Genomic DNA, 24,944 nt, shown 5'->3' with positions numbered 1-24,944 from the left:
GGTTGCACATAAATCGGCCATGGCCTGTACTGAATATATAATGCTTAAACATCTCTGAAAATGCACATGAGAAAATGTTCCCAATCTTGTTCCCAATCTTGGTAGGGTATTCGCTCTATGTAGGCATAACATCTTTTTATGTGGGAAGTGTTTTAAATTTTATACCTGCAACTGCTTTAATGTCACACCCTGTGGGAGCACATTTGCACTCCTCATCTAATCATAAGTAGACACAGATAATAAGCCTTCTTATACTATGATGCGCCTCATCATGAGAGCGACACAAGCATGTTTTGTGACTGTGGAAAGTAGATTGGGTATCAGTATCCAGGCACTATCTCTTTTTTCTGTAGGAAAGCTGTTGTAGAAAAGAAAAATGGGGGGGGGGGGGACAAAACCAGGAGCGAAATATTTTAGCTAATTATGAAGGGAATTATTTTCTTTGTTCATATAGAAACTCCTTTAATGTGTTGAAAAAGTGCAGTAATGATGAGATCTGGAATTCATTCTGCTCTGCATCATCATAAAGGGGGGAAAACCCTTGGATGGCATTTTTGCCTACAGGCTGCTGAGAGCTGATTATTCTTCTAATCAGAGCCGTCACAATCAGGGGAGACAATTAGCTAGGTTAGGTCTCTGTTGATTTCTCATATGGCCCTTAGCATCAGATGGCCTTGAGCACTCTTGAATCATGCCAACAAGTATTTCGATAGTCTGTATTCAACTCCACCTGCTGTCATTAGGACTCTTTTTATCCCTTGAAGTGCTTGATTTTGTGCATACTTATTTATATTAAACTCAGACTGAAGGAACTTGCTGTCTTTCAAAAGAAAGAGCCTTCCAGACTTGACAATAACCGCTGAGTTTAAACACCTGATTGATGCTCTGAAATTCATGAATTGAAATGTGTGATCTGCCTGTATGTCTGGCTTGCCTTTTTCTTTTAAAGTACAATAACATGTGTTCAATGGATATAATTTAAAATTTGCTGGGTGCAATAGGGACCAACAGCAGTTGGCCTCAGGGTCCGGCAGAGTTCTAGTTTTCCTACAGTAATCAACCAGAGGCACGTGGGTGTATCGTGTAAGTGGGGATGTAGATCAAACTGCAGAACACTTGGGTGGGTGGGTGAGATCGCTCCCAATTCTTCCTTTCTAGCCATGAGAGACAGCAGTCACCCATCTCACCTTAATCAAACTGGGCTTTCAATGTTTGTACTCCACAAAGGAGCATGCCACATCTGGATGGGTAGCATGAGCAATGGAAGTTTTTAGAAAAAAGGTTTTCGTATATAAAATAACAAATGCCCTTTATAAAGTAAAACGTCCTTTTCACAGAAGAAAGTTGAGGATATAAAAAGACCTCCATCTGCTGAATATATTGCCTAAAGGTTTGGTGAAGGCCAAAGTCTTGAGTCTTTTGCTTCTGGGAACTTGGAAGACCTAATTGCCTCCCTGTAGTTTTCAAATTGAAGGAGATTTATCATTCAAACAAGACTCTGCAGATCTTTTGTTACCATTGGGTTTTAGTTGAGGAAAGCAGGTGTAAAACAGGTTTGCTTATGCGTGCTGTGCTGTAAAATTCCCACAGCAGGTGTTAGGCAGCAAAGAGACAACTTCTTGGGGCCTTCAAACTGTGACACTGTGCAAAATTAAGCCGTAAAGGTTGTCATGGTTAAGATCATTGATTGGCCAGCACTTGGAAAGTCTAATGTACATTTACTGTGCAAAGGAGGTAACATAATGGTGGCTGCTCAGGAAATGCTTTACGCTCTAGTTTTTAAGACCTTTTCACAAATGTTTCAACTAAAACTTCAGGTGAGTGATGGACCCAGACATAATTTCCATTAAAAATATCTTGAATGCTAGTCCCTCGTGGCAATCTACTATTCTAATCATGCTCTGGGTGCAACAATTCCTCATTTCTAAGGGGACAATGATTGAAAGGTATTTTTAAAATAATTATTCAGAGACTAGGAACCAAGAAGGCCTGGAGAGAGACCGGGAACCAGCAAGGCCCGAAGAGTATCATTGGGCTCTGCATACAGAGCAGTGTCCCAAAATGCATTCTGTCATCTTCATCTTGTACAGCAGGAAGCAATTCTAGGAAGGCGGTATTTAGTGCTCATTGCAGAATACTCAACAGATGAAAACTGTTGAAGGTAGATTTTATGTTGATGCCTCTAATGCTGCAAATTTCACTGGGGGAAAAATGAAACCTGGATTTAATCTACAAGTGCAGCCTATAAATAAAAATGGGTGCAGTAAAGACAATGATTCACACGTAATTAGTATTTTGTGTAACCACTGTATATTATTTACATCATATCTACATATGACAATACAATATAAAAATGTGCACATTACTTGCAGTTTACATAGAACATTTTGCTACAGATGTGCTTCAGAGGAATTACTGCTGACATTTTTGTTAGTGTGTCATTGAAGTCATGAGGATTCAATAGAATATTTGCATACCCAAAATGAAGTGGTTCAATCAAAGGAGTCTTGCTCCTTACTCCATATGGCCTTCCATAAGCCAGCCCCATTCCTGAAAGTGGGCTGGAACTAATATATTGTGTCATGAACATGGAAAGGGGACATACCTTAGGATTTATGCGTCAGCAGATCTGTCAGAGGAGGCATGGAACTAGAGAAGATATTTTTAAGCAGGATTTCAGGTAGAAACATACTAAAGTCATCTTTGTTGGTGGAACATTAAGAACAGCTTCATAAACTTGACTTCTTGTTGCAATCAAAATTCCGGTGTCATTGTTTAAGTATGGTGTGCAATTGTGTAAGATTGGAGTTAACCAGTTTTATGCCGTCTGTGGTTTATGTTGTGGGAGCTGGTTAGTTTTTGTTTTCAAAACTTGTATACAAGGCTTCTTAATATATATATATATATATATATATATATCTATGATATAATCTGTTGCACAGATGTATATGTGGACAGTCGCAGTCATTATTTTTTGTGACATACTATGCAATGTTAAAATGAGGACCTGAGAACCTAATTACTGTAAGTTTCAGAAAAGCATTTTAATAGACTTTTTCCTGTTGGATTTGCTTCATTCTCATTCATCAATAAAATTGTATAGAAGAGTAGAAATACAAATTATAAAAGCTATTGGTGTCAGTATCTGTGTAAATTGCTTAGGGAAAGGCAATGTGAATTACGGTTGATATGAATCAATCGCACTGAAGGTCATTATGAATGTTGTGCAAGTGATTTTCCTTTTGGCTTTTTGAGTGTGAAAAGCAAGACCTTTCTGCAGATGGGCCATTGTTCTCCATAACCATTAATAGATGTCAGCGAATGCCTCGGGGCAGGGTTAACAAATACCAATCATTGTCGCATTCCATCAAATCTGATGGACTGTAGCTCTTAAGTTAGACACATGGTCAACACATGTTATGCAGCTCATGTCTGCATTGTTTAGCACCATACCCATGGGTGCTTTTTCCTTTTTGCTGTTTTGTGCCTCTCAATTAACTCTTAGAACTGAAGTTTTAATGTAGGAATCAAAGAGTTATAATGTCTTAATATCAGTTCACTGCATTTTTTTGTATTATGCTATGATATAATTAGTTGTGGAATGTAGGGTTCAGACATGTACTCCCCCCTCTGTGTAATATTCTAATGTACACATTTATTTGTTTCTCCTAAAAATAGACATCATGACTGCAGCCTTAGAAGTGTGCCTCAATGGCCAAAATAACAAATTATGTACATATTTACAGAGACAATTATATACATGCATACCAGTATGTTCTAAAGTGATAGGATGTAATACACTGTTGGTTGCTAAATATTGTTATCTACACTGCATGAACAGAAATTCAATAGCAGGCTTGCCTGTCCCTGCCCTCCATCCCTAATTAGAGCACATGATATCCGGGAAGGCAGAACGTTTCTGAAAAGAACATTTGACTAATACCTAAATCTGGGTAAAATATAGATGGAAAGCAGTAGGAGAAAGGTAGATTGAAACTTAGGGTAGCTAAAAAAAAGAAACAACTCTACAAAGCTCCTCCTCCCAGCTGTGCAGGAAGGGGGGGAGTATATGAGTCCGATGGTTGCCTTGGGCTCACTGATGTAGCACTAAGCCGTGGTTTAGGCATGCAAACACTGCTAGCATTTGACAGCAAAATCTGTGGTGGTTAATTATGAGCTTCCTTGCTGCTGCCAAAAATAAAGTGGAATAAATGTTGTGAGTCAGACCCTAAGTACTACTGGATAGAACTAATGTGAAGGAAGTAATTGGGAACTGAAATTCATGACAGCGCATATCTGTAAATCAGCCTGGCAAAGAAGTTGGCATAGACTTGGATATTGGGTTTCTGTAGCTTGGAAACAGACTGCAAGCGATCGCTGATGGACCTCAGTATCTGCTTGGGTGTGATCACCTGCAGTTTATGTGACTCGGGCCATCGATACTAAAGTTCAGCTCATAAGTCTAAATGATGCCTTTGAAAGAATAAAAGCTTGTCTTGTACTCTTCCCCCTCCCATCTCTCTCCATCCCCCTCACTAAGCTAAATGCCCACAGCAATGAAAAATCAATAGGCAGGTAGAGGTTGCCATTGCAGGGATTAAAGCTATTGGAGCTGGGAGAATTTGAGGATGAGAGCTTGATCTCCTTGGAATCGATGCTCTGACATGTCACACAGCATGAATGTGCCCCTGATTGCCCTCTTGCTTTATCATCCATCTGCCTTGGCACAACTATTCTCCTGAAGCCCCGCGGCCTGGACAAGCACACACTTCTTAAGGATGGGACAAGAAGTCCCAAAGATCAAGAGGTGGCTTATGTGTGTTTACATTGAAGAGCGGTTGCCTTTCTTGTACATTCTTCTGGAAAGTACCGTTTGATCAAAAGAAGAGAGGAAAGGGAGAGAAGGGATGTTCATGAGAAGATAAGAGTGTTAAGTGCATAAAAGTGTTCCCGTATTTGACCAGTTGGTGCTAAAGTGGCTAGATTTATAGATGGGAAGTAAATGTTGACTGTTTTTGTGGTGTGTTATGGAAAGAGTAACTTTTTATGCTTTCATTATCTCTTTATGTATATTGCTTTCTGCGGTGTTTGGCTGTGATACAAGATCCAGCTGTACGAAAAGTTATGGGTATGGGATTGAACCACAGATAATTCAATAAACAAGCTTGCACTTTTAATAAATAACTACATTAAAAATCATTCTACTTAGCTTAGTTTTGTTGATTTGCATGTCCTTTCACGCAGTGTAGCTTGGTTTTGATGAGAAAAGGACATAGCATGTTAAAAGCTTTCCAGTAGCTATTGCGCCCACCCATGATTCTGTCGCCACTGTTGATCATTATTGTTCTGTTCAAACCCAAGGCTCTTATTTATGAGTTGCTGCTCTTCTTCAGTTGATTCTGTCTTTAAATACAGTGCAAGAAAGGATAATACAGGTGTCTCTTGGTTCGAAATATACAGAGGATGCTCCTGCATTATTGGCATATTTCTTGCAGGCATAAAATTAAGGCTGCCCAGCTTTAATCAGTCTGCCTAGTAGATAGAGTAGGCAGATTTTGGTTGACTGCCCAGCATTGGCAGGTTGTTGTTTTTTAATTGTTGGATGAAGCAACCCTTTGTTGTTGTTTTTGTAGACATTTTGTAGTACTGTAGTAGGAATGGTTTCTGGTAGCTTTTCCTATGAGCAGTTAGGAGTAGTTTTTACAATCAGGGCTATTCCTGGCCCTACTTTGTGCACTGCAATGCGTATGAGAGGCCTATTATTATGGAAAGGGACAACAGGCATTGGCACCCCACTTTTGTGCATGCTGCTCGGTTTACATTGTTCCATAGAATGTCCCTTGTGTTTTAAATTTCAGTATTCTAAAAAAAGGAAGAAGCTGGACTGAAGTTTTGATAAGATGAAGTGGATTTTATTTAACTGCTTAAAAGCTTGGTGATCATAGCAGAAGCTGATCCATCTTTAGGCTGTTTTCTATGAACTGAGATAGAAAGGGATCTTAGTGCTCATTTTCGGCAATAAATCATTACTGTTTACCCACCCCTCCACCCTTCCATTGTTGCTGATTGCATCCCACTTATATGATCCAACTAATTTGAAGCATTCAGGTGCCAGTGCAGGGTTACAATAGGAATAAGAGGGTGAAGCTAGATCTTTGACTCGTTGGCACAATAGAAATTGGGTAGCAAGATAGTCTTGGCTGTTCCTGAAAATGTGATAGGTCGTTGCAGTCTATTATAAGGCAGTAATTTCAGGTCTGATGAAGTCTCTCAAGTACAGGGACCTGATTCTGCTCAACTGTGTAATTGTGATGGAAGTGGGCCAATCAGAGACAACAGCTTTGGCGCAACCTTTTGGGAGTTTTGTTCCAGCAGAGCAAGTGAAGGGGGGTGGGTGGGAATGAGAGAAGTTACAAATGATAAGTTGCTCTGCCTGGTTTTGTAATGAAAAAGTAATAAACGGCCTGGTTTCCCATGGAAGCCTGACGATTACAGAGCAGCCACAGCTCTATGCTTGTATCCATGTTTTATTTTGATCATTGCAGCACAGCAGAGACAGGTAATTATCATAATCTAACAATTAGCCTGGCATCCTTTCCCAGTGTTTAATTACCCAGATAAATAGTAATTGAATAGAGAGGACTTAATGATAAAAAAAAAAACTTTCCCTCTGTCTCAGTGCTTTCCTGGCCTGAGCGTGACTTTTTAGTACTGTTATTGTAGAGGTCTTATTATTACTTTATATCCTGCCTTTCTTCCAAGTTGGGATTCAATGCGTGTTAACAAGAAGGTACAAGACATTCTTAACTACATTGGGACATAAAACAGACGATCTAACAATGGTCATCATCCTGGTACTTCACTACCCTAATTTATTTGTTTTGTCCTACTTGATTTTTTTTTAAAGTAACAAAATGTAACCTTTCCAATATGCTGCCTTCTGCAACTAGAATAATGCATTGCTTTTTTAAAAAAGTGAATAGAACTGAAATTAATACTTTGTCTGATTATTCCGTTGTTCTTTGAGTTGGAATCAATGATGTTTTCAGCACTGCCTGTGAACAGTTTATTGGGAGGCATGGCAATTCTGACAAAAGGGCATGATTTCTTTAAAGGAGCTTGTTTATGGGTATTTCTGAAATAGTGCTTTTGTATAAATTCTCAGCATCCAAATGATAGACGCAAGCACTATTTTTGCAATATCTTTAAATAAATTGTTTTATCCTCCAGCAAGCTTAATTACTAACCTCTAGCTTTTTAAATCATTACGTGGGAGAGAGTATTGAGAAAAACGAAAATGAATGTATTGAGCTGTTCAAAAGAATAATGGAGTGATGATTCTTCTGTTGAGAGCTCACATTGGGTGGTATTTGGGTGTATCTTGAACGTTGGCTGACTTATGGGTTTGAATTCATATACTCCTCAAGTAATCTATAAACCACTGGCAGTCTGTTAACTAAGCTACGAGATGGGTGGTTTGCAGAGCAATGCCGTACTACAGTGGATTTGGTTGAGGCAGAGATACCCCCTGCCCAGACAAATAGTGGACAGACATGATAGCTAGTGGGGACTTCTAAAATAGGGCATTTTGGAGGAAAGGGGTAGGATTGAACCAGGACAGGACCTGCTGGATCCTGTGCAGCATAGCTGTCAACGTTTCCCTTTTTTAAATGGAAATTCCCTTATTCCGAATAGGATTCCTCGCAAGAAAAGGGAAAAGTTGACAGCTATGTTGTGCAGCCATCACATGCCAGCAACAGGCCCCATCCAAGCCTTTTCATTGGCACAGCAAAGAGAATTCCCTTCCTTCCTCTGCCCAACCTTCCACCTTGGAAGGTGTGAGCAGTAGCGTTGTGGATGTGGTGGTATTCACAGCACACTATTAATCCCATCACTGCCATCCAAGGGCTTGGATTCAGCACTTTATGTAGGTTTATATATGAAATGCATTTAAACATAATCCTAGGAGTGCATCTAATCGCCTTGTTCAGCTGACAGTAAGGGGAATAAACCAGTTTTTGGCGATTTCCACAGGTGGCATTGTTGGACACAGCCTTCAGTGTTTTATGACAGGCTTCTAAGTTTAATATAAAAAACTTCTTCAAGTAAGATATATAATTGTGCAACTGTATATTGTAATAACTTTTTCACACAACAGCTGTTAATTAAATTAGCAATGTTAGAACGAGACATAGGAGCCAACTCCTAGGGGCCAAGGTCCCTTTGTCCCCCCTATAAAATATTTGGGTGGTCCCCCTTAAAAATTAATGGGCATTGCTATTCGTGTGTGTGTGTGTGTGTGTGTGTGTGTGTGCCATGTCATGTGATCACTTATGTGTGTGGGGCCTTACCTGGGCTCCCCCAATATTTTATTCAAGTTGACACCCCCGGGGCGAAAGTATTGTTACCCAATTCAAATGTGAATAATCATTTACCTGATTTGTCAGTCTAAACATTCTGAGATCTGAGGAAGAATGCCATCCTAATACTTATAATGTGCTTGTGTTTAAACAGGAGGATTTTTCCTTCTCTGTAAAGAAAACTCTCTTCCATGATATCTGAAAATAGAGAGCAGTTTGAAACAGAGGTGCTGCTGCTAGCACATGCACCTTAAAACACAGAATATGACTAATATATATTCTTTGTATGGGACAAGCCACAAGCAGCAGCTATTGCCGTTCTTTATCCATCTATATGATAATGGGCAATTAGTGTCAGTGGTGCTATTTTTTATGCCAGGATTTTATACTGTTTATTTTTTTAACGGAGGGAAGTGAAAGAGAGAGCAACATGCAAAAAATGCTACTGCATTCTAAATATCTAGTTAAGCAGACCTCTTATAGCCATAGCCAACAAAGTTTATTAGATTCAAGACAAGACTCGCATATGCTTCAGAATTACAATTATGAAAAAATGCACATGGTACGAGCCGTGCCTGCATTTTGTAATGATGGATAAACACCAGAGCACAGGAATTAATTTCAAAACATTTTGTCAGTCTTGAGTATTTCTTTGGTTGAAAGTGTCAGCCCCCCATATTCAGCATTCCTGCAGCTGAAACAAATAGGAGATGTCTGAGAAGCACGTATCCTTACATCTGATGATCTGAACCAATCTTTGCTGGCCTGGAATCAATATGAATTCTTATTTGCTTGCTGCAGAGGTGCCTTGGCTGAGGAGCTACTTAACTGTCTCAGGCTTTGCCATGCCTTTTTAGAGCTTTACTGCCTATTATCTAACTCAGTAGCGTGCAAGTTTCCATGACACTGTATGAACGTCACCTGACTGAATGTAAAGGTTAATTGTGGTTGAAGAATAGCAGTGCGTTTTCTTGTATATAACTGATAATGTAAGGAGGCAAAATGCATTATTTGGAGTGGGGGGAAACACTTGTGGTTCAGGAATTTTATTTTAGCTCTCTAGCCTATTCATTTTGAAGAAAAGACTGACTTATTCCTTCCTTACATTATAGTCTCAGCTAGCTTTGAGTAGGTGTGTGTATTCTGAGCTTTCTACATGGAGTAGACGTGTAAGAAGTTAGTTGCCCAACCTAGTGACATTTGGGGACTCATTTGCATACTGTTTAGGGGAATCTACAAGATTGGGGTTTAAATGACAAAACCAGGAAAATCTGTAGCCTCTGTGAATACTGTAGAAGAGCATACAGTTTGCATTCTAGCAAAATGTGAGGAAGCAGCTGTACAGCCTGCTTTTTTTATCATCTTCTCAAACATGTTTGTAAACTAATTTCTTCTTTCCTACACTGTTGCACTTTTCAGTCTTGGTTTAGAGCAGGTAAATTAGTTTTGAACTGAAACATTCATCTCATTCTGATAGCTGGCTATTTTTCTTAAAGTATACCTTAAATGTAGTTTCTGAAAGTTAAAAATGCTTCCTTTGAATTCAAGATGGGGTTTCTGAGGAGGAAATAATGACTTTTAGCTTTGATCTAGTAAACTAGGCTTTCTGTTTGCTAATCAATATATTCAAGTTTCAGATATGATTTACCGGTAAATAGTCTGGGTTTTTGGAAAGAATTTAAAATTGCCTGATACTAATAAAATGAAATATAAAATGTATAAGCTCTCTAGCAAATAGCTTTAATTAGTAGCCATCCACTTTAGTACTTACACACACTTAATGCAAATATCCAAATAAGGATGGGAATAAGTTGCCTCTTGCTTCTCAGCCTTGAGTAGCTACGTTGCCCCTTCTAAATATTGCTTTGATTAACTCATGATATGAGAGGTCCTGATCTTCTTTCTGAAATTTATCATTCCTCCAACAAACCTGCTGTAAATCCCCATTGGCAAAATTCAAGGGAACACAGAGGGCAAATAGCTCCAGGGATTATAATTTTCAGTGGGGTGAAATCACAGGAAGAAAGGTTTAAAATTCCTTCTCTGATATACGGCAGCCCTGTCCAGTATCAGGGATCTTCATTGCTGCTTTTTGTCAAAGAAAAAGGCTCTAGGAATTCCAGTCATGGAAATCCCTCATCTACTTTGCCTTAGTGGTTATGGCAGATATGAGTTCTGAAATAAAGTCCCTTTACTGGGTTTCAAGAGAAAACCATGTGGTGATGTGCACTGGCCAGAATTAGATTTAGCAGGCTTTTGTTCGTACACTAAACACAATTTCTCCTTTGTTAAAAACCTATTTTATGGTAGCTAAATGATTGTAGGAGATGAATAGATTGCTCTGAATATATCCTTGGAGAAGACCCAATGATCATTGCTTCCCCCCCGCCTCACCGCCCTAAATTGGATGGAAGTATCAAGTTGGCAGATTTCAGGTCCATCAGGTGCTTGAAATATGTGCCTCAGGTGAAAAGGGACATTATAGTTAAATATGTCACGGTATCTTTATTACTATCTCTGCACTTTACAGTGGCTGCTGTCGAGGAACAGAAGCCATATGTAGTGATAATGTGGTGGTAAGAATAAGTACAGACTGGAAAGAATAGCTGGTAGAAGTCGATGCTTGTCTCTGTGGAACTATAAGGTAAAAGGGTAAAGGACCCCTGGATGGTTAAGTTGGCAGAAGCTGGGACAGAGTAATGGGATCTCACGCCGTTGAATGGATTTGAACTGCTGACCTTCCGATCACCAAGCCCAAGAGGCTCAGCGGTTTAGACCACAGCGCCACCCACATCCCTGTGGAAGTATATATGCTGCAGGTATACAGTGTGGTCTAGAACTACTATTTCACAAGACAGCTTCTGTTAACTTTATATTCCTACTAACAGATGAGAAATGCTATGGGGGAAAACATGGAAACATACCTTTGAACCACTAAGGCACTCTAAATTTAGAAGGGAATCACTTGGAGGGCTTTAGGTGAAATGTGGACCATATCATGCAACCATGACTAGTTCACTGAAAAGTTATGCGTACTTTCAAAATGTCCACAGTGGCTTATGCGATACCTGTGAAAATAAAGCTTTCACTGATGATATTACTACTACTACTAATTTATTCAAACCTTGCCCACCTGGCTGGGTTGCCCAAGCCATTCTGGGCGGTTTCCAGCAGAATAAAACATCAAATATAAAAACCTTCCTGATACAGGACTGCCTTCAAGTGTCTTCTAAAAGTTATGTAGTTATTTGTCTCCTTGACATCTGATAGGAAGGTGTTCCACAGGGTGGGCACTACTACTGATAAGGCCCTCTGCCTGGCTGCCTGTACATTCACTTCTCACAGTGAGGGAACTGTCAGAAAGCCTTTGGAGCTGGACCTCAGTGTCTGGGCTAAATGATAGGGCTGGAGACACTCCGTCAGATATACGGGACTGAGGCCATTTAAGGCTTTAAAGGTCAGCACCAACACTTTGAATTGTGCTCGGAAACGTACTAGGAGCCAGTGTAGATCATTTAGGACTGGTGTTATATGGTCCCGGTGGCTGCTCCCAGTCACCAGCCCAACTGTCACATTCTGGATTAGTTGTAGTTTCCATGTCACCTTCAAAGGTAGCCCCACGTAGAGCGCATTGCAGTGGCCCAAGCAGGAAATAACCAGAGCACTCTGGCAAGACAGTGCGCAAGCAGGTAGGGTGTCAGCCGGCATACCAGATGGAGCCGGTTGACAGCTGCCCTGGAAACACAATTGACCTCCATGGACATCTGTGAATCCAAAATGACTCTCAGGCTGCACACCTGGTCCTTCAGGGGCACAGTTACCTCATGGACCATCTCTAACCTTTGCAATGAATGTATGTTTGATTCATGTTCCAAGAGTGTTTTGCTGTAAAGATGCACTCCTTTGAGTAGAGAGTAGTAGGTAGAGAGGACTCAGTGGGACTAAATTGCTGCGCCTGGGCTGTGTGTGAAAGTTACTCTCTCAGGTGATTGGCAAGCTTCCGTATGCAGTGCATACAACTCCCACCTGCAGTACACAGCTGAGAGTTGGGCGAGAAATATGTTGGCCCTACCTGGCACTAAGCTCCTGCACTTCTATTACAATGACAGTAAAAACAGCCTCACTACTGCTGCAGCTAATACTGCTTACCACTGCTGATAATAAAAGCGCATCAGTGAAAGTGCCTTGTACTACCTTTCTCATCTGGCTCTCATTCCAAACTGTCAGGTGAGTGCTGATAATTCATAGTCTAGAATTCTTTTATCTGAGCAGCAGTATCTCTTCTATGCACTTTGGCAGTGGAGTTACATTGCTTTTCAAAAATATTTCAAAGGTATACTTTGCTTTCTTGGATCTTGACTAAACGTTGCCAGCAGCAAAGAGAAAGCAAAGATGAATGAGTGTTTGTAGGAAATAAATGTATGTGCCTGTAATGAGATTTGGTTGTGGTACAGAAGTGATATCTCCCATTTGGTGTTTGTGCTGTATGAAAGTATGTATAGCATTTCTGGTTTTTCTCTTTAATAAAGAGAGAGATGAAACTGAGTTTCTCTCACAGTCCCCCTCCCCCCATATAGAATATATTGATCTGGAGGCAATTGTAGGGCAAAGGACACAGACAGAACTGTTAGGAGTCTTGCTCCGTGTTGCAGTCATGGGATTGTTGTCTATCACATGGCGGTGTATGTTTTCATTCCACAGTGTGGGAAGTGATGAAGACAGGATGTTTATATTACTGTGTTCGTGAAGTGGCACTATTGTCCTTTGTTCTTTCTCTCTCTGCTGTCTGATGAGAAAGAGGAAGGCGCTAAGTCAGAATGCTCCAAGTGTATTATATGTAAATAAAGTAGATTAGCCAAAATGCTGTGATACTGAGTTCTGTTACACAAACTGCAAATACTCTGCGGATCACTAAGTGTGCTGATGCCTCTTGGTATCATGCCAGTCAGGCATGTGTCTCTGCCAGGAGAGTAGGACAATCCTAACAAGAACTGGTTGTGGCCCTTCAGTTAAAGGGCACTGAGTGCAATTTTATGGCTTGAAATATTTCTTGAGCTATTTCCCATGCTTTTGACAAAGGAAATACCCCAAGGGTAGTATTCAACATTGCACTATTGCAAAGGTTCCATCTACGCAGACATAACAGGTTGCCTGAAGGAACAATTCTTCCCTCCTTTGTGTGCTGTCCTGGGGGTTCTCATGAAACACAAACACGGAGCCAATACAGGGGATGGGAAAGCCCCATTGTGCAAGTGGAAGTCCTCGTGAAGGGCTTTTTCTGAGAGAGTGAATCCTGATCAAGATATTAATTTTTTGTGACTTTAAGTAATTTTTTTGTCATGAAGATTTCCTGAGCTGGTTTTGTTTTGTTTTTCCTTTTAGATTCCAGCGGGGTGACTACCATATTGATGTCTGCATCAATGACTATTTGGATGTATTCTGTCCTCATTATGAAGATTCAGTGTCAGAAGATAAGACTGAACGCTACATCCTTTACATGGTGAACTTTGATGGCTACAGTTCCTGTGATCACACTTCCAAAGGATTCAAGAGGTGGGAGTGCAATCGGCCTCACTCTCCGAATGGACCATTGAAGTTCTCAGAAAAATTCCAACTCTTCACTCCCTTCTCATTAGGATTTGAGTTCAGGCCAGGCCGGGAATATTTCTACATCTGTGAGTATTTGGAGATTTATAAAATGTTGTATAGCAGCTGGAGGAAACCATGGCAGTTTTTCACTTTTGCAAAAGGCCAGTCTGTATGTGCTACAGATGTGTCTTGAGTATATACTTGTAGATCTTGGGATCCCTAGATAAAATCGCCAGGAGTATGGGAATAAAAATGAGATATAAAATATGTCTGCCTTTCCCCACATGAAACTGCATATCCAGCTGCATTCATGTGAAATAAAGCAACGCCACTGAGGTTATTCAAGAGAACTTCTCTTACTCCCACATACACCCTGGTTCACAGGCATTTAAATAACAATATCATTATAGTAATGTTTTTCATTTATGAGGTTCACATTCAGGTGCAAATAGGTGTCCCCAAACACTTGTTGATTCAATAGAATAGTAGCTACACTCATTTTGATGGATTGATGTAGAGTGAACTCTATGCTTGTAACAGTGAAGAAATGTCAGTATGACTCTCCTTTGATGGTTCTTTACTTCATATTATTCTTTGTGAACGGAGCAGGAGACACTGCTGAAAGTGCAGAGTACATTTGTTAAACTTAAGTATTAATGTTCTTGTGAACGCAACCTTATTATGTTCATTTGAACTGCTTCTCAGTTTGGAGACGTGCAAAGTGTCATTGCAGAAAGTGTATAGTAACAGACTATCCACTCCAGATATGCAAGATTCTTTCATTTTTTCAAAGAAGCTGTTGCAATGTCCTTGGCGACACAAAAATGGTTATCAGTGAAGAAATGTTCCAAATGCTATATCTGCAAATAGCGCAGTCCAGCATTATTATAGTAATGTCTTGGGATAAATGGCAATCTTCACCAAGTCAAGGAGACTTGTTACTCAGAACAGCTGTTTCTTTGAGCATGTGGGGGGATGCAAAATGCATTGGGAGCAGGTTTTCAAGCAAATAGTGATGAAGGAATTCACACACCTGCATCCTTTAAACAAGCACACACTCCCTCACTATCAGGGCACTTTGCCCCCCCAAGGAGATTTGAAGCTGGCTATGGCCTTTAGGCCTGGCGTGCTCTGGTCCATGGGGTCACGAAGAGTTGGACACGATTAAACAACAACATGGCCTTTATGTGATGCAGTGGGAGAAACAAATCCCAGAAAAAGCATAAGCCTTTTAGCTGCATACGAAAGTGATGAAATTAGCTCTTCTTTATCAAAGAGCTCCTTTCCTTTACCTTACACATCTAGAGTCCAATACTTTATAATTAGTTTCAGCATTGCAGTAGCCATTTTTCCCCAGCTGTTATTTCCTCAGTGAAACCATTATCTCACTAAACTGGTAGCATCTATTCTTCTACTTTATGCCTTCAGTCTCATGTTTCTTAAAAATAAATAGGGAAATTCATTCTTGCTGAAATACATGAATGCTTCTTCTACTTAAGCAACCAGGCATCACAGGAAAACGTACCTCTTTGTACTTTTGTGTGCTCGCTCTCAATCTTACACTCTCTCCACGTGCCAAAGCGTAATGAAAATAAATTGGAACAGTAACAGTTGAATTGTTTCACTGCTTACTTTCGGAGATGTGTCATGTGAAAACATGTCAGAACTAAACTCTGGTTCATATCCTGTTAGTAAATACGAAAGGAATCCCAGTCAAGTGGAGATGGTTGTGAAATGAATTAATTTACATCATATGGTACCGATCTCACTTATGCAAACATCCCCCTTGACTTTGGAGAGTTTGTGTCTCTAAAGGGATGCAGAACTATATCTCACTGCAGTGAGCAATAGGTTAGGTATTATTGTGAACTTTGCTGCTTGAAAGTTCTAACGAACAATTAAACTAGCCAAGGAAATTTAAAGTGAGGTATAACTGGGTGTATGCAGCAACCAATAAGCTCCTCTTGTATATGTAGCATCTGGAAGCAGCCTCATCTGTTTTAAGATATGCTCTGTATTATTCTGATTTGATTCATTATTTGGGTCCAATTCTGATCTGTTAAATTCAAAGCTCAGTTCTATCTCTATTGACCATAATTAGAAATCTAAAGATGGATATCTGGTTTTCCTCCCCTGCCTTTTCACTCAAGTGTTTGAAATTTGCAGGGAAATTTCTTGAGCAGGTTCAGTCTGCCAAATCCTTTAAGGGGTTTTAAAAATATTACTTGATGCTCCATCTCTGAGGGCAGATTTCTCTCTACCCTCACAGAGAAAAATGTGATCTGTCCTATGGACTCTGGGACTCCCTCCTAAAAACCACAGGATTGCCGGTGCATGTACAAACTGTTTAGTTGAAACCACTATTTGATTTTTAATTTTTAAAATTTGTATTCTGTTTTCCAACAACTAAAGTTGAGCTAACAGCAGCTCGCACTAATAACAATTGCATCAAAAATTAGCAGGCATTCCAATCACTGTATGAATATTATAAACAAAGTAGCATGTAAAGAAGGCTAAAAACGAACCGATTCATTTAAACAATTAATGCAGTTCAGTACAAACTCAAGTGCTTCAAAATATCAGGAATAGCTGTTGAGCACCAGCCCTGTCCCAGTTGACGTCCTCTCTCTCTGGGAAAGGGTTTCTTTACCCAATGTGGCAGCAGTGCACTCCCAGGCAGCAGCAAGACCTTTCATAGGGAAGTAGGATAAAAAAAATCTCATTGCTATGTACTAACTTGCTTATTAGAAAATACAGAATCCGTTGAACTATATAAGCAGCACTTCGCTGCCGTTTGAATTAATGTTAAAAATGCACCCTAGTGCTTGTAACACCTTTTTTTCTAATTTGTGGTTAAATTCAATATTTTTCTTTTTTAAAAAGTCATTGTGTTTTCTATAACATTCATTTAGCAGAATCATTTAACTGTCAATGGTTCCCATTAACGTAATTGTTTCATAGTACTTTGAAATATCAAGAGTTTTATGCTCTTCATCTAAGCTGCAGTTACTTTTTTTAATGAAAGGTAAAATAGCACAAAATTAGGAATGCAATGATATATTTTTAGCAGCAGCATTTTGGCATTGCAATTGGTGAGATTACCATAATTTTTTAGCCATATTTCAGAGTCTTAAAGTCTTAAAAAAACATTTTCCACGCACCGCAAAATATCACTGGATCACATCTTCTACAGCATAACTGTGTAATTCTTGTATATGACTGAACTACATCTTTGTAGTATGAACTGTTCAGTGGTTTCCACTAAACATTCCCCAAAAGAACAGATTTTTAAAGGATTAAACAAACATTAGGTTATTTGTTGCAAATAAATTTGAACTTGTACCTATCCTTGGAAACACTGACTGTTAAATTCACTGCATTATCTAACAGTTAAATGTCAAAAACCTCAAGGAAGTTGTCATGGATTTTTTTGCCTTCTTATCACATTTATTTGAATGTACAAGATTATGAATCGGTTCATACTTTTTTGAGTTACTGACATGTCTTTTTAAGACGCGGAACTCTTTGGTAAGCAGTTGTTTGTTTCAGAGGTTGTAGGCTCTTAATTTGGTTCTAGATTGCCAACTTGTTGAACTAAACACAAAACCAAAAGGCTGGATGAGGTTCCATCAATTCTATTTGGGTTGCTGGTGGGTGCATAATCTTAAACAATGATGTTCCATTTTTGTGTTATTGACCGTTGCTGTTGTTTTCATCCTTGGGATACATTTTTCTTCCTTTGATCAGTGATAGCGCTGGGCATATTCCCAGTCAAACAGTCCTAGAAAGCCATCCAGGTCCATGTAGAACTTGTCTGAGGCCTGGAGCAGGAGTCTTGTTAGAATAAAGTTATAAGCTCAAACACAAAAGCAGCCATCCCTGGTGGGGAGGCCGCAGCCAGCTTAGCCCATTGATGCCTGGGACAGCTGCCCCCCCCCCCACTACGCATGGGCCTGAGCCCATGGATTAGGAAACTTCAAAATGGCATCTAAATGGCAGGTGCTCCTCTGTGAGTCATGTTACATGTGACAAGTCAAAAGTGAAAATGGAATCCTCTCCTCCCACTTCCATCTTACTGAAACGTAAACACACTGTTATGGCTAGCACTTTCTCCCTCCCTACCTGCGATACCGTAAGTGATAGGTGAAAGATACTTGAAGCATGGGAAGGTGCTCAATAAACTCTGCTACCCCCCACTGTATAAATGAACGAGACAGACGTATGGCTGTTGCATCCGCATCTAATTTGACCCTGAGTCATGTGTGTTAACAATTTATTTGTTGGCTGTGATCCAAGTAAAGGAACCTCAAATGCAACTGGACCTATTCTCTTGTTATCTTTTGGGATAATATAAATTTCCTCTGGATTTGTGGAACACTTTCCCCCTCCGGGGGCCTCATGCCACTGTGATCTGAGAGAAATGTGTTTACCATTTTATTCACATATAGGAACATTTGAATTGACCTTTAGGAATGAAAACTAACTAAGGAAATTTATTTAGATTCAGAGCTTTTTAATGTCCCAATAATACTTCAGGGTATTGTTTTTATTGCTAGATGCCCTTTTAACTTTTCAGTGGAGATCTGATCAGCATAAACAGGGATGCTGCCCTGACAGCTGTTGAGCTGCTCAAGTGACTCAAGGAATCCTGACTTTGATAGCTGGTTCGCCCAAATTGCTTTCGACATTCTGAGTGAAATCAGAGTAATTGGAAGAGTTTGATAGATGTGTGTTTTTATTTTATTATTGGTATTTTTTGTTCATGAAACATTAAACAGACAGACAAGGTAACCTTTAAAAGGGAATTTTGCTTAATCTAGTGTGCAGATTAAAGGACTGGTTGCTATTAGAAGAATTAAGTGCTAGTCTTGTAAAAGAAAAGCTGGAACAATCACCACTGTCTAATAGATTTTGATGTCGGTAGTGTTCTTAAAACCCTCAAAGGGAGTGTTAAAAGCTGTTGCATAATTTGGGACTGAATAAATATCTGTGTAAGAGAGTGGAGATATGAACCAAAGCAATGCTAGCATTTGTTTTTGCAGGTCCTTCCCACCTCCCCCCCACCCCTAAGCCTGTCAGATAACTAATTGAAAAGAGATTATTTGGATTCCTGCTGTTAAAAATTCAAGTGTCATTAATGCAATGGAACAGGGTGTATAGAAAGGAGATGGGCTGTGCTTGTAACGTGCATCTTTGAGAATTGTCTCATATGTATATTGTAAGAGGTCTTGGCCTTTGTGGCTGACTGAATGGTTTTCTTTCCACGGTTAATAAACAAGACAAAGGGGAAAGAGTTTTTTCTTTCTCTTCCTGAACGTTAGATTTAAGTTGTGAGAACCAACAAATGCAACAGGAGTTTTGAGGCGAGATATAAAGATGTGCCTATTTTAGATATACCGGTAAGAAAATCGAGACCTTGACCACAAAATTAATCAGCCAAGTTTCATCCAAAGTGGGGTGATAGGCACATATATGAACATATGCTAAACTAAGCTTACTGGTGCATGTTCTGTGAAAACATGTAAACCTCCTCCCTTACTGATTAGATGTATATTAATTAGAGGGACACAGGTGGTGGTGTGGGTTAAACCACAGAGCCTAGGACTTGCTGATCAGAAAGTCAGCGGTTTGAATCCCCGCGATGGGGTGGGCTCCCGTTGCTCGGTCCCTGCTCCTGCCAACCTAGCAGTTCGAAAGCACGTCAAAGTGCAAGTAGATAAATAGGTACCGCTCCGGCAGGAAGGTAAATGGCATTTCCGTGCACTGCTGTGGTTCTCCAGAAGCAGCTTAGACATGCTGGCCACATGATCCGGAAGCTGTATGCCGGCTCCCTTGGCCAATAAAGCGAGATGAGCACTGCAACCCCAGAGTCGGCCACAACTGGACCTAAGGGTCAGGGGTCCCTTTACCTTTTATATTAATTATTGTATTTGCTGGATTTCATCTTGTAATCAGCCTAGCTAAATACGTACTACAAATTAGCTATGATGTTTTATCATTTCATAGCTAGAACTGGTTAGTATTACTGTACTGTTGGGAGTCCTTTGCTTTATCATAATAGAATTGGCAGGATATGAAATGTGAGTACAGGTATTGTACTATATACCCTGCAAGAATTTAGTGAGTACTTGCCAAACCAGACATTCTTTTAATGAAACCAGTTTTGGGAAATGATAGTGCTGTTATACTCTTGTTGTGGAGATGAGAAGTGTTCTCGCTAGGTAATTCAGTTTCTGAGATAACGCACTAATTGAATGAACTGCTGCAGTGCTTGTATGCATTGTGTAATATGGAATAGATGCCGGCTGAAATGATATCAACAATATGCATAAAGTGATTTGTTCCAGACCTACACCCATGACCAATCCACTGGAATCACTTAAAAATAACCCATGCAATTTTGCTCTGATTGGTGTCCCTGGTCTGGGCCAAGAAAATGAGTTGTTTTTGTACAATGCAGAACAGGAAAGCTCTCTTTCTCCCAACCCATCCCATCCTTAAGCCTAGCTCCTACCCCTTAGCCTGACTGTTTCTCCTCTCACTCCTAGCCTTGCTTTCTTTCCCCTCAGCCTCTCCCCTTCTGCTCTATCTAAGGACCCAACCTTGCTGTTTCTCTCTTCCTCCTCTACCACCACTTAAACACTGAGGGTTGGACCCAACTAAATTATTGCATGCATGCAATGACGTCCCTGGGCACAATGGTATTCTCCCCTCTTATCTCCCAGCGCTCCCCCAAAACTTTCTCCCAAGACTTCTGAGCGCATTTGAGTGTAGTGAAGGGACTGGTGGGGAACTGGAGTGAGAGAACTACCATTGTGCTGGTGAGAGTTGTTCCACACACACAGTGACTTAACTGGATCCACACCACAGTCGATTTCCCTGTGCTCTGCCATTTCTACCTTTTGTGACTTCTGGATCCTTTTACACCCAGGACTCCCTGCTATTAGGTGCCATGTTTTTTTTTGCCCTGCCCTTTGCTCCACCTGCCCTAGTAGGCAATTGCTGCCAGTGTTGGCAAGTTTGTTTAAGAAAGCCTAAACACCATACTCTCGGGGCATTCACTTGTTCCTTGGCATCACATATAAGCAAGACTCAGTGGCTCCGGCTTGCCCCTGTGACCACAGGTGCCTGGGGCTGTGTGCAGTCACTGGGGTGAGCACACACACCATGGGGCATGTGCTATGTCATCATTCCCCCTGGCATGCGCATACTACATCATCACACCCTCTGGTGATGCATGTAGCAGGGTGCCGTGGCGTAGTGTGTGCATGCCCCGCGGCGTACATGTGCGGCCATGCCACACTTTGTGGGTGACTGGCCCTCTCATTAAAATGTCATGGGGGACTGGGGACTGCTGGTACTCATAACATCAGCACTCTAGTAGCATTCTGCTGATATGCTAAGGTTGCATGCACAGGCAAGCACCAGTTGCCCAGTTTTCAAAATAATATGTAAATACCTCATAAGTAAGGTTGTTTTTAAGATACACCCACATCCACCCACAGTTGCACATGTAAATTGTTAACAGAACTGCAGGATTGAGATAGCACAATGTTAACCCTCCCACTTTGAAATACACAGTGGTAGCTCAAGCGAAGCTGTATGAATTAGTCCCAGTCACACACAGGCATAAAAGTGGGATTCGTAATTTATATTAATCACAAATGTTTCTCCAAGTTTTATTAACATGCAGATTGGCTGCTAAAGTGCTTTCTGGAATACACCCTCCCACCCTTCTACAGGAAACAAAACAGTAATTATTGGTGCTTATATAGAGATTAACAGTTTCAACAGTTCACCTGAGGGTAAATGTAGTTTACTATACATTTATTTTAACTCAGTTTCAGTTTATCACTATGGGAGTGATCAGTCAATTGTTTGACAGAAATGAAATGGACACGCAAGATGACTTAATTCCTTCTGAGCAGAGAAGCAGGCAAATTATGAAAGCAGAGTAAGGCTGAACCAAAACCACAAGTACGTGCCAGGTGAGGCTCCCTGGGGAGAACATTCCAAAAGTGAGGCACCACAGCTAAGAAGTCTCTCTCCCCCATTGCCACCCACCTCAATTCAGACTGCAAAAGTACCTGGTGGAGGATCTCCAAAGATTGAACAGATTGAATCCACTAGCAGTTCTTCCATTTTGTCTAGATTAAGTGCCTCTGTATTGGCTTCCAGGATGCAATTCAGCATATATATAACCGATTCCTGTTTGCAGGTGGCTGTGTATTGGTTTTAGCACTGGCCCAGGGTGTTGTCTCTGATTACTCCAGTAGCATCGATCACACTCACTATTGAGGGGAGGATGCGCAAAATTCCAGTTGAATCCAACTCTGTAACAAACCCCAGAACTCTTTGATTTTAGAAATTAATCAGTTGGGTCTCCTGTTGGCCTGCATGCTCTAAACTGAAAGCAGTGTGTAGAAATGGAATAGTTAAAGGAAAGGTGGCAGCAGGATTAGAAATGGAAATATAGGAGACAAGGGAGGATGGAAACAATAGGGAGGTTAAAGGGCAAAGAGGCGGCAGGGAAGGATGGAGAAAATTAACACAGACCTAAGAATCAGATGAGCTGCATAAGATTAGCAGGACCAAGAAGAAGACGAAATAGAGACAGGTGAGCAGGACAAAATTGAGCGGGACTGTGAGTTGGGTAGTTTAGGGAGTAAGGAGATCAAGGAAACAAGAGAGCCTTAATTTAAAAACAGACGTGAACTCACCAGCCATCTTTGGGTGCAGGTCTAGAGTGCTAGATTTCAACATGGTATCCTCCAGATGTTAATGGTCTAGAGCTTGTATCAAGCCCCAACCAAGCATGGCCAGTGGTCAGAGACAAGTGAATTGATGGTTCCAGCAACATCAGGAGGGCACCAGATTTGCTACCCCGATATAGCTTCACTTTCTCCCTTCCCCCGGAGCTTTCATTTATGAGAATGTTTTAGAGAACAACTTTACAGCCCCTAGGAAAAACTATCAGAAGACATTTAATATTCTGTACCTCTGCAACCAATTCTGTATGAGCAATCCATGAATAATGGGACAGAATGTGTGGAGCTGATGGGAATGATAAGAAAGAAGTCAGAATGAATACAGCTGGCCCTAAGAGCAGTGCAGGGCAGGCTGTCGATATGACCTTCACACTTTCCATGTACTCTACAGGCAGAAATCAATTTCCCCACATACAAGCTTCAGAGGTTTATCTCTATTGTTCCGTTGGATTAAAGAAGAGACATTACTAGTATGCTTAATTCTATTAGGGCGAATTCACATTTCCCTCCTCCTCCTCCTGCTCTCAAACATGTTTTCTGTTTTTTAAGACAATGGAAAAGTTTTGAAAGGGAGAAAGAAGATGATCAAAACAAACCCATAAAGATCAAATTGCTTGCTACAGAAGACACAAACAAGAGGTGGGAGGTAGGAAGAAGCTCATTATGAAGAGATTAGAAAATTAATTGATCCGTGTCTTTGACAGTTCCCACTGGACATCTGAAGATTCTGCAAAATGAAAATGCAGTCTCCAACATGACATTCTTCAGTATTATTTCATTTTTCCCCCTTGTCTAGCGACTCCTCTGAAGGATCATTACGTTCCAATTATTTTCAGCGAAATATTTCAGAAGAAAAGGGCATGATAAAAATCTGCCATGGTGGTGTAGTTCCCTAGAGAAACCTGCTAAGTCTGTTATCAGGACTGAAAAAGAGAAGAATCCTATTCAGCATAAAACGTAGAAGCCCTGTGATGGGGAGGTTTCTCTTTCACAGAGCACTTCAAAATCCAGGGACGAGCTGTAGGTTCTCGATTGCTATCAGGCAATTGATGAATTCAGTGATAGGAAAGTAAGGTCTGTTGAACTGTCTAATGTGTGCCTATTTTAAGCACTCTTTTGGGAGAAAGTGTAGGAATATAAACTTCAGTTTTAAATGCCACAGCATCATTTTTAGAAACTGCGAAACAGAGCAAACCTGTTCCTCTAAAGATTTTGGTGGAAATCTCAATAAATGGGTTCCGGGTTTTTGTTTTGTTTTCATTATTTTAACCCTGACTTGGGGTAGTAATGCTATTTGAAAAAGAATAATAAATCAGCCATGTAACTGCAAAGGAGAGATACATAAATATCCAATTTTCAGATCCTCCCCTCCATTATAGTGACTTGAAATATCTGTGTACCAGATTATAATATCCTGGTGATGTTGAAGGATCTTAACTTGCCTTGGGTGCAGTGCAGACCCTCCAAACGTCCCTATTTTCCAGGGACAGTCCCAGATTTACAGAAAAAGGGTAGGGGTCATGCAGATAGGGACTGCTTTTGACACTTTATTTGCAGCAGCTCACAATGAGTTATATAGGACAAAGTAAATTGGTTTTAATTTGGGACACAGTTAAAAAGGGCCAAGGCTTGCCGCTTTCCCTAGGATCCAAAGTCAGGAGGCTCTGGTGGATGGCTAGCGGCCATCTAAATGGTGTTCCCAAAAGCACTCCTTTTTTTAACTCAACAGAAGTGAATTGATGCCGTGTGCTCATACGGGGAGAAATGAAATGTTGTCTCTGGGAATGCAGTACAACAGTGCAAATGAAAACACATTTAGGCTGCATTCACACATGTTGTTGAAATGAGGATTAGTGTTGCAAGAACAAGCCACTGCAAGCTTTGTTCTCACATGCCTCCCACTTCCTCCAGCACAGCCATAATGAGGAGTTTTGGGAGCTTTTCCTTCTATTTTAGATTAACTGAAGCTTGTTGTGATGTCTGAATCCAGACAAACGGTGGCTTAGATATGGTTTGTTGATGCAAACCAGCTTCAAACCATGAGACCTGAAACTGATTTATTTCAACAAAATGTTGTTAAGATTAACCACATGTTAGGATTTGGATATAATGGTAAACTGCAGTTAATCTGAAAAAGGAAGTGAAAGCTTCAGCCTCTTCCTCATCGACACACTGGAGGAGAAGTGGAGATGGAGATAGCACACAAGCCTAAGACTTAGTATTAAGT

At 40.5% G+C, this 24,944-nt stretch overlaps 1 protein-coding gene across 3 annotated transcripts in view; it reads left to right on the top strand.

Annotated features, from left to right (window-relative positions):
* Nucleotides 1–24,944, top strand: part of EFNA5 (ephrin A5) — a 219,093-nt gene that overhangs the window by 162,624 nt on the left and 31,525 nt on the right. For all 3 annotated transcript variants that reach the window (XM_080973197.1, XM_080973195.1, XM_080973196.1), the window contains exon 2: nt 13,743–14,035. In XM_080973197.1, the coding sequence (XP_080829323.1) occupies nt 13,743–14,035 (293 nt within the window). The remainder of the gene's footprint in view (nt 1–13,742; nt 14,036–24,944) is intronic.

The sequence above is a fragment of the Podarcis pityusensis genome (genome assembly GCF_964106645.2).
Source record: "Podarcis pityusensis genome assembly, chromosome: 11".
Lineage (NCBI taxonomy): Eukaryota > Metazoa > Chordata > Lepidosauria > Squamata > Lacertidae > Podarcis > Podarcis pityusensis.
The sequence above is the reverse complement of the archived record's forward strand: the minus strand, read 5'-3'. Positions and strand labels throughout refer to the sequence as shown.